Here is a 10,679-nt window from a genome sequence, read left to right as displayed (position 1 = left end):
GATCAGTGGTCTTCTAATTATGATATCGAGTAACCCATTCTCAGTGCTCATCTTCTCTGGACTCTACAGCATTTAATAGCTTCCAATCGTCATCATTTTTTAAAGTCTTAACTCCTTTGGGTTCTGTGATATGGCAGTAGTGTGATTTGCCTCCTACTACTGTTACTGCTTCTTCCTTGATCTGTTCTCTTGCCTCCTAAATATGGGTGGCCCCTCAAGTTCTACACTTTGCTCACTTTGCTTACTTCTATTTTCTCTCTCTCAGATCTTTTCCCTAGATGATCTCTCCTGGCTTAAATCTTTGGTTCTGGTTAGAAGTATCCTAAATCCATATTCCCAGACCCAGTCCTCTCCTAGACTCTAATCCCACATTTCAAACTGAATGCTGGAGGCTTCCATCTGGGCATCTGGTCATGATGCCAGCACAATCTGTTTAAAACTAAAGGCAGTGTTTGTATCACACAGGGTTCTCAACTGCACACAACAGAAATCCACTAACTGGGTAACTCCAACAGAAAATGAATTCACTGGGAGGATATCAGATATCTCACTGAGGATATCAGATATCTCACTGAGTTGACAGGGAAGCCAGAGAACCAAGCATGGAAAACGGGCAGGAACCCTAGAACCCTAGGGCACAGAGAGCACTGCCAAGTACACCCCATAGGAGTCCATAGAGGATAATGCCTGGGAGTTGGTTGTCCCCTTCCCTTACACATGATCACTGCTCCTCTTTAATTACTCAAATACCTTCCAGTGTGGTCCCTAACTGATAGTTTTGGTGTTATTCCTCCCAGATTAAAAGACCTGGGATGGAGTTTCTAATTGATCAGGGTCATGTCCTGAGGCCCCAGCTGCCAAAGATGACCTTTGATTCCCTTGAGCTTTCCACAAAAATAAAGGGGGATTCTGATACAGGCCAACCAAAATATGGCAATTAAGCACTATGTACTTTTTTCTATTATCATCTCATTTCTTTAAGTTCCATTTGCATTTAATGCTGTCATCACTCTGCATCACTGGGAGTTGCACCTGGATAACTTCTTTTAATTCCTCCTCTCTCTTAGCTTCTGGGGCAATCAGTCATCCAGATCTACAAGGGTTTTATTTTTTGTTCATTTTTTTGTTGTTTTCCTTCAATTCTTTTCTTCTTGGACCTTTCTGCGGCTACCACTCCATTGCAGCCTCCTAACTGCATTTCCTACTTCCAGTGCCTTCCTCAATTTATTCACCCACAGGTGAATTTTTCTGTAGCAACATTTTGATCATATCACTTACTGATAAAACTATATTATTGATAGACATCTTATCCTGGCATTCCAGGATCTTCACAACAGAATTCCAATGAGACTAAGAGGCAAACCAGTGCAATGAACAGAGCTGGACCTTCAGATGCAGACTGATATGGTTTCAAACCCTGATTTTCCTACCGAAGAATATATTGTATACTCTTTTTAAAAATTTTATTCTCAATTAGAGTTGATATTCAATATTATTTTATATTAGTTTCAGGTATATAGCATAGTGGTTAGATATTTATATAATTTTTGAAGTGATCTCCCAATTAGTCTAGTACCCACTTGGCACTATACATAGTTATTACAATATTATCGACTGTATTCCCTATGCTGTATTTTACATCCCTATGATTATTTTGTAACTACCAATTTACACTTCTTAATCTCTTTACCTTTTTCACCCAACCCCCTAACCCACCCCACTCCCCATCTGGCAATCATCAGTTTGTTCTTTGTATCTATGAGTCTGATTTCATTTTGTTTTTTCATTTATTTTGTTCCTTAGATTGAACATATAAGTGAAATCATATGGTATTTGTCTTTCTCTTTCTGACTTATTTCACTTAGCATAATATCCTCTAGGTCCATCCATGTTGTTGCAAATGGTATGATTTTTCTTTCTTTCTTTCTTTTTTATGGCTGAGTAACATTTCATTTCATTGTACCACAACTTCTTCATCCAATTGTCTATTGTTGGGCACTTAGTCTGCTTCCATATCTTGGCTATTGTAAATAGCGCTGCAGTGAACATAGGGGTGCATATATCTTTTCGAATTAGTATTTGGGGATTTTTTAGATAAATACCCAGAAGGGGAAATGCTGGGTCATAAGGTAGTTCTATTTTTAGTTTTTTGAGGAACCTCCAAACTGTTTTCCATAGTGGCTGTACCAATTTTAATTGTATACTCTTGAGGCTCATTTTCTTTGTCTGACAAATAGGGATAATAAAACCTACTTCCTAGGGCATTTGTAAGTCAACTCTTTAAACGTTGGAATAGTATTATAAGTTGTTTAGTTTGCAAAATTAACTCACAGATGCTTATAATGGACAACATTCAGTTATAAATCCCTCTGGTTCAAAACTTTAAGTAAGGTTGTCATCAGTGTAGTTTTAACACAGGCAGGTTGAGATCAGCATGCTACATGTTTTGGGGGCTAAGTGGCAATCTAACCACCATTTATAGCATTGTTTCTAATTTCAAACAGGTGACTTACGAATGACCTTTTAGAAATATTTTATTTGCAAATAGAGAACTTCCTGTGTTATTAATTTTGAGAGTCGAATTTCCTTGATTGGCTGCTTTCCATTATAATATTGATATTTTATAGTATTTCCCTGTAGAATTTCAATTTTTTGAGAGGCTGCTATGAATTTCTTGTGGGGACAAAGTATACTGTTATGGTGGACAGATGAAAATTATTAGTTATTATTTCTAAGGCTTGTCTGACATCCAGTAAATCTGGTGAAGCTCTAGCACGTAGAAATTTTATTAGTTCTACAATCTCACAAGTTTAAGCCCCAATTCATGGTATAAATTCTGGGTCAGCCCTGGAAAAACTCAGCTCTGCAGCCCAGGCTGGGTATCTTCTCTCCGCTAGTCATGAATGGCACCAACAGAGCTACTGAAATTAACCTGAGTCCACATTAATTCACTCACTCATGCATCCACGCAGCAAATCCCCCTAAATGAAGCATGTTTTGTGATTCCCACAGGGTAGATTCCAGTTTCATAAGCTCTTGCCAAGAATTTACAGCACTACTAATTGCTTGATTCTTTTCTGAGGTCAGTAAGTCTGGAAAGTCTTAGGTGAAAGATAACAATCATGCCAAGATTGGTAAAGCAGTTTTTTAATAAGCTTGATATTTTAAATCAGTCTCTACAGATACAGTTTGTGGGTGAATATGTGAATTAATATGCACTACAACATATTTTGTTTTTGCATCTTTAATGGTTTTTAAAAATTAACAGATGCTTGTGATATGATTAAAATAATATAAAAGTGAAATCTCTTATATCTCTCCCTACCTTTTTCTTCCCTCACTCGATTTCATTTCCCAGAGGCAAAATTACTTTTTAACACTTTGTGGTATACCCTCTCACACTTTTTTTTCTCTTGCAATAATTTTAAAGTTATCTTAGGCATTCTTTATGCTTAGGAGGTAGAATAACATTGCCATTTAGCCTCTTACAGATTTTGGAACTCTTTCATACACTGCTTATGTTAAACATAATAAATACAAATAAATACAAAGAACCCTTTTTTTCCACTCAGATATTATTAATTTCTGATTTTAAAGGCCAAAGAAAAACATTTAAGTTTTTTCTCTATTATATTTATGCTTATGTGGACTATAGGTTTATATAATTAATATACACAGTTCCATGACTATAGGGTTTAGTCTTCAAAATAACATTGAGACAATGAAATAAAAGGAACAGAAAGCCCAGCATAATTAAAAAAAAAAAAAAAAACAACCCAGCCTAATTACTCTTGACGACACTTTTAAAATGTCTGAGGGAGAGAAAGTCAAGAAGACAAAAAGGAGTTTATAGTTACATTTCAAGGTCATCTAGTTAATAAGAGCAAAACAAAGAAATCAGTACAGGAATTTAATTTTTCTCCAAATCTTAGGTCAAGCCTTTGACAAGAGGTGTTGTATATCTTTACAAGTATTCTGAAACTCTTCTCACAATAAACTCATTTTGAGATAAAGGGGAAAGTAACTGCACAGAGTCAAGATTCTATGTATGAAGAGAACATTTTAAATGTTTATTATTTGATATGGCTATATTTAGCCTTTTGCAATAATTGGATTCCTGAAAAATGGTATTCATATATATATGCCTGAATTAAATGGCACTTAAAGGCTCGAAGTGAAGGGCAAGGGGAGTTCTGTATTGAAAATAATTTAGACATAACTCCTTTGTTTCAGTGAAGAATCTAAATAACTACTCAGTAATTTGTAACTGTTTAGTATATTTGGATTTTTATGTGTATTTGTTTGATGATCATGTACAGCTATATTTTTATTTTGAAGGATTTATATTAAATCTTCCATTTTATTGTGTCATTATTAAACAGTTTATAAGATCTAATTTTATAAACATAAAGCTGAAAAGTTAATATTGGCTGCTTTAAAAACAATTGGGCACTCTTTGAAATAATCTATTCAGATGGAGTAGTTTTCAGAGTTCTAAGTTTGTTCAATATTCAGTAAATATTTATTTAACAGCTACTCTGTAATAGGCACTGGGTATATAATGATGAACAAAAACAGACACAATGAAAGCCCACCTATGATAATAACAATAGCTAATACTTACTGAGTTCTTACAACATAACAGGCCTATTCTAAGGACTTTACATGTATAATCTCATTGTATCCCCTTAGTAACTCTAGGAAATAGAAATGGTATCATCCTCATTTTACAGACAAAAAACTGAGGCACAGAGAGATTAGGTAATTTGTCCAATGTTACATAACCAGTAAGTGGTAGAGTTGTGATTTGAATCTAGACAGTATAAAACCATGGTCTGCACTCTTAACCACTGGGTTGTATTTATTATCTCTTCTATATTCTAAAAACTCTCTTTGTAGTATGCAATATAATGAATGAGACACTTATTAATATTCAAGTAAATGAAAATTTATAACTCTTGTAAGTACTATGAAGAGGAGCGTGGCAGAAATGGTTTTCTCATTGTCACCCAAATGTTTCTCTTTTCCTTCTAGTTACAGAGTTAGATAATATTTTCTAGCCTCATCTGCTATTAAGTGTGGTCATGCAACTAAGTTCTGGCTCATGGACTGTGCGTAAAAGTGAGGTACACAATTCCATGCCTAGAACATAAAAGCTTACTGATTGATCCTCCATGTTCTCCAATTATGGCTGAAAGGAGTGGAAGTCAAGATACAAAAGCCTGGATCCCTGAATGACTTTATGGAGCCAAATTCCCTGATGATCTGTACTGGATACTAATAAGAGTGAAAAATTTTTATTATAATAAGACAACTGAAATGTTGGCAGTTAGCAGTTAGTCTATCTTGACTAATACAGAAAATGAAATCTTGAAATTGAATGCGGTTGTAAGGAAAAAAGATCTGAAACATGTGACCTCCAATTCTTCATTAGGTCGGGAAAGGTGTGGAAACAGATACTGGAGGTTGGATTACTTGAGAGCCCTGTTATGTCGTGGCAAAGATTTGCTACAACTGTTGCTTATGATAACTTGGAAGGCAAGACACTACTTGCCTAGCAAGCTTATAGCTCTAGAGGAAGTTTGGGAAAGAGTTAGACTAATAGTTTGTGTTGGCCACTATTTGCTAATTTTAGTAAAGTATTTCAAGAAAGAGAAAAGTTCAAGCAAGAATTGACTGGTTTGTAAGCAAAAATAAAAGAGAATTAAAGGAACTCCTGAAATTTGGGGGCTAAAAGGTTAGAAAGCTGGCTACTTTTAGACACTCAGAAAACAAAATATTAAAAAACTTTGAGTAACAAAGGTGCATTTAGAACCAGATTCACAGCAGAGATTTGATTAAGAGTGTGGTCTTCTCATCCAATTCTGTTCACCTGAAGGTAGCCTCCATTTAAGAGAGAGAAAAAGAAGGAGAGGGGAGAGAGAGAGAGAGACAGAGAGAGACAGAGAGAGACAGAGAGAGAGAGAGAGAGAGAGAAACTGAGGAAAGAAAAACAAAGATGTAAATCGTGCTTGAGAATTATGTGTAGGAAATAACTTTGGGTGTGGTTATTGGCACATGTTGTTGACTGGAAGCAAACAGATCAGAGGCCTACCAAGTTTTTGAGGGAGTCATGTTCTCAAACAAATCTTTTGGTTATTTGAATTGGAAAGTAACTTTTGGATCTCATATTTGCATCAGTACAAAATGAGCAACTTATGAGGAAGGTATATTTCCCAACATGCTTTTATAGAATAGCGAAGCCAGGGGTCATGGAGTACAGTGGACAAGGGAATCCTTGGAAAGAAGAGCAAGGTAGATTTAAGTGAAGAATACCTTCTTAATACCTATCCTAGCAGGATTCTGAAATTACTATGGATAACTGACTACTGTATTTCTCCTGCTATTTGTTCTTATTCTGATCAAGCATTTATTTCACTTTTTTCTTGTCTTTGCCTTAAAAAAAACTTTTTGGTTGGCTTCATGACTTAGGATGAGTAATTAAGAGTAATTAAAACAGGCAGATTCATCATGAAGCTAATGAAACAAGTTCCCGGGGGCTCTTCCAAGACTCTAGAAAAGTGTGTCTTTCCACAACAATGTCTTTACATTTAATTAAGTTATTGCTGGCTGCCTTTATTTAGCAATAGATTCCAGGAATATTCCTACGACTCCCAACATCCTGTCATGGAAGTGCAGGGCTAAAGGTCATAATGTGATAGGAATACATAGCTGGCTCTGGAAGTATAGGTAGTTAGGAGAAACAAGGTTTGAAACATCAAGAGCAGAAGCTAGTCTAAGGAAAATCTTTCTAATCATCTGATATGCATAATTATAAGTGGAAAATTTGGTTCTCACTGATGTCAAACCACAGTGGAAGTTCTCTCCTTCCAGGAATATACTTAAAATGCAGCATGTATAATTTTAAATTCACCATACATTTTCTTTCTTTTCTTTTTTAGAATGTGAATCACATGAAATAGAATGTGAATCACATGAAATAGAATTAATTTCTTTTCTTTCCTTTTTTAGAATGTGAATCATATGAAATAGAATTAATCAGAATTCCTGGAGCAATACTACAAACAGCCTGTACTATATGTGTGAAGTGGTTTTTTATGCACTGCATTATCAATAATAAAGACAAATTGATCAACCTAGAAACTAAAAACAGTTATCTATGTATTCTATTAAAAAGTTATTTTAAAAAAAATCACTGTGATATTCATAACACTGATCTCATAGGCTTGCTATGACACTGAAATGGGTTTATGTGTAAAAAGCACCTGGGTACAAATCCTGCTATATGACAGGATCCCAGCAAAGGATATCTAGTAAGAAAAAAAAAAAAAAATCATTGTTATATGAAGAGATAATCAAAGAGTATGCAGCCAAGAAATTTAGGAAAAAAGTATTGGAGTTATGTTGGGTGGTTAATTAAATGTCATATTTTTCCATTTTGTAATGTTTGTAGTATTTGCAGGCTTTTAAAAATGTGTAATCTGTTGTGATTTCTCAGTCTAAATAAATACTCCATTTAATGTTATTTTGTTTTTGTAATTTTTGTTTTAATTTTTCTCAAAAGGGCCCCACAATTCTAAAAGCTTCAGGCTCCACAAACTGTGGATCCTTCTTGAGTTAAAAATATACATACGTAACCAATATATCAATACAAGTTCCAATTATTTTAATAGACATAAGACAGAGTGTTGCATGCAGACACAGAAGAGCAGTTGTCAGAATCAAAACTTTTAAGGCCATAGCAGGGGAAACTTTGGGTAAGTAATTTAATTTTGAAGTAGGTTAGTCTCTAACTTGAATATATTTTGGCTGCCTTATGGCCAGTCTTCACATAGTATGGTATTTGGAAGACACAGATCTGATATCCCAAGAAGAAATGAAAAATAATTTAGATTTTTAGGAAAGATTTTAAAAGAGGTACCAAAGGGGAAAAGTATACTGCAAGACAGCAACAAAATGTTTAACAATCCTTTCAACCATATAACCATATAATTCCTCTCAGTCCCTATTACTGACTATTGCTACCTCATATTTCTCGTCTCCCTTGTTCAACTGTCCTTCTTCTCCTGCAACTCTCTCTAGAATGACTTATTCTCCCCTCCCTAGCTTAGTTCTTTATTATTGTACAGATCATTTTAAGTTCTCCTCTTTTAACTATTACTTTGATCATTTTAGAGTTCTTTTATTGCACAGATCATTTTAAGTTCTCCTCTTTTAACTATTACTTTGATCTACACAACCAAGTCCCAGGAGGGACTTTGGAAACCACAAGGTCTTTAGGAGGATGGTGAACAGAGGTGGGTGGAGGAGGGAGGAGGAAGATGAAGGCTGTGTATATGTATGTGTTTTAAGTCCAGTCTTCCCATTTGCAAATGAATAAAGTGAGGCCCAAATAAATTTAGCGACTTGACACTCACCTTGTGAGTCACATGGAGTTGGGCCTATAACTCAGTCTTACTTCATTTCAACCCTTTGTTAGAGTTCCCTAGTAGGCAGTCCTCTGATCTGCCCTATAAGGGTTTGCTTTGCGTTCCTGGTGGAAAAAAACATCAGAGGGTGTTAAGAAGCCTGAGTTCTTGCTCTGCTTCTACGAGGCTCCATGACCTTGGGCAGGTCATGCCCTTTCTAAGGCTCAGTGTCCTCCCTACAGGGGAGACAAGATGAACTCCTGGGTCCTGTCTAGCATTAACATTCCTTCCTACTGGTCTGTCTTGGGTCCTGTAGCTGTAGCAGTGGTGGCCTTAAGTTAGTCAGGAAGACGTGCTCCTATTTGTCCCTCACCCAAGTGGGGCAGAGGGTGATCCCGGGGAAGAAGGGATCCCTTTCCGGACTTGGTTGTCTCTTTTGTGTCCTCCTAGTACACGCGGGGGTGCCCATCTCCTGTCAAGAGAGCGGCCCAGACTTGGGCTCCTCTGGGCCTCCGTGGCCTCCCCAAGCGCTGCGATGAGAGAGAATTCTTCCATGCTCTTAAGGGTCCCAGGGCAGAGACCACCCCTTATTCCAGCCCATTCGGAACCAGTTTCCAGACCCAAGTCCCAGGCTTTCAGTAGGCCCACCGCGCAAGCGCAGACATCGGCCCGCGCGAGGTAGGAGGAATCTAAAGCCCACGCAAGGTGAGAAGGGTCTTCAAGGCCCCGCCTCCGTGCCGTCACGTGAGAGGCGGAGTCGGAAACGTGACGGCGTGCGCGGGGGAGGAGCTCCCGCTGCGCGCGGGCGCGGGGGCGGGGCGCGGCGCGGCGCGGTGCGGTGCTCGCGGCTGCTGCCTGGGAGGGAGGCCGGGCAGGCGGCGGATCGGCGCGGCTCTCAACCTGACGGGGAAGTGGCTCTGGCGGACACGGCTAAGTGTCCGGGGGCGGACAGACGGGCCGACGGACGGGAGGACGACTGAGGCGGGGGCTGGGAGTCGAGCCAGGCGACCCGAAGCACGAGTGGGTCAGGCTCAGCGTCGGCCACTCTGCCGGTCCGCTGAATGAAGTGCCCGCCCCGCTGAGCCCCGAGCGCGGCGCTTTCCCCGCAAAATGGACGGTTTCGCCGGCAGCCTCGGTGAGTACGGCTGGGGAATTCTCCCTCTCCTGCGCAGGATGGAAACCTTGTCATTTCTACATACAGCCCAGGCCCTGCTCTCCACCCTGCCCCTCGGGATGGCACTAGTTCCACTGCACATGTTCCCTTCGAGGCTGCCGCCCCTCTACAGGCTCCGGTGGATTCAGAACCCTTCCCCCCTAGCCCAGCCCTCCTCAGCAAGCCCCTCCTTTGCTCCCAGCGCCCCCTTCAGTGCCTGGCCCTCTTTCCCCCAAATGGAAACCCCTTCTCTCAGAGGCCCCAATAGCTGGTACACTTCTCCCCGTACACTCTCGGATTCCCCCCACAAACCCACCTTCATGGTTGGGACATCCCTTTCTCAAACCCTCACCCCTCTTTTCAGGGTACAGCATTCCTTCCCCTTTCCACATACCGAACTCTCAGAGTGGGGATATCCCTTACCCACGCAGAAGCTCCTTTTTAGTATAGAGCCCCCCATTCCCTCTTCATGAAGGGGGCACCCCCCCCAGTCTTTACTTTAAATTTGGAGACTTCTTTTAAGTACTTTTTAGAGTAACTGACTTCCTTTCACTCTCTCCACTTCTCTGAACATTTAGTAGTGGTGGAGAGAACCAGAAACATTGAAGCATCATTTGCCTAATACAGGAAAGGAAGAGGTGCGTCTGTGTTGGGGGACCCTCTCTAAGAGGAGTGAAAGCAGAAGTATTTTCTGGCTGCAAGCATTCTGGGGAGAAGTAATCCTGCCCAGGGAATCCATAGGAAAGGGGGCCTCTGTCGGGGAAAGAAAAGATTCTCCATTTTTGGAATATGTTGTCTTTATGGAATGGAAAAGAGAAGAGGTTATTAAGTAGGCTGAAGTATCCTTTCAGTGTTCCCTTTCACCCAAATAAAGGTAGTAAATTTTGTAACTGTCTACGGGAATCAGAACTGAGGCTGGAACTCAGGGCCCCATAACCTGTGTCTGGAATTACTATTCTTTGAGGCCCTTGAAATCTGGTAAAGATTGAGTTTACTGTTACGGATGGTGAGAGAAACAGTTTCTGCTTTGGCTGATACTGTAGTTATTTGATACCTGCTGCTGGATTTGTATTTTGAGTATTTTATTTGGAGGTGGTTTGTATTCACACACCTTGCTT

General features: G+C 39.3%; 1 protein-coding gene across 3 annotated transcripts in view; it reads left to right on the top strand.

The window, feature by feature from the left end:
* The first annotated feature begins 9,225 nt into the window (after positions 1 to 9,225).
* EML4 (echinoderm microtubule associated protein like 4) overlaps positions 9,226 to 10,679 on the top strand; it is a 133,260-nt gene continuing 131,806 nt past the window's right edge. For 2 of the 3 annotated variants that reach the window (XM_011361360.2, XM_011361358.2), the window contains exon 1: positions 9,226 to 9,543. In XM_011361360.2, the coding sequence (XP_011359662.1) occupies positions 9,519 to 9,543 (25 nt within the window). In that variant the 5' untranslated portion in view covers positions 9,226 to 9,518. The remainder of the gene's footprint in view (positions 9,544 to 10,679) is intronic. The other variant, XM_011361359.2, reaches the window with a different exon arrangement.

This window comes from Pteropus vampyrus, unplaced genomic scaffold (assembly GCF_000151845.1).
Source record: "Pteropus vampyrus isolate Shadow unplaced genomic scaffold, Pvam_2.0 Scaffold66, whole genome shotgun sequence".
Classification (NCBI taxonomy): Eukaryota; Metazoa; Chordata; class Mammalia; order Chiroptera; family Pteropodidae; genus Pteropus; species Pteropus vampyrus.
This window is presented reverse-complemented; position numbering and strand designations above follow the sequence as displayed.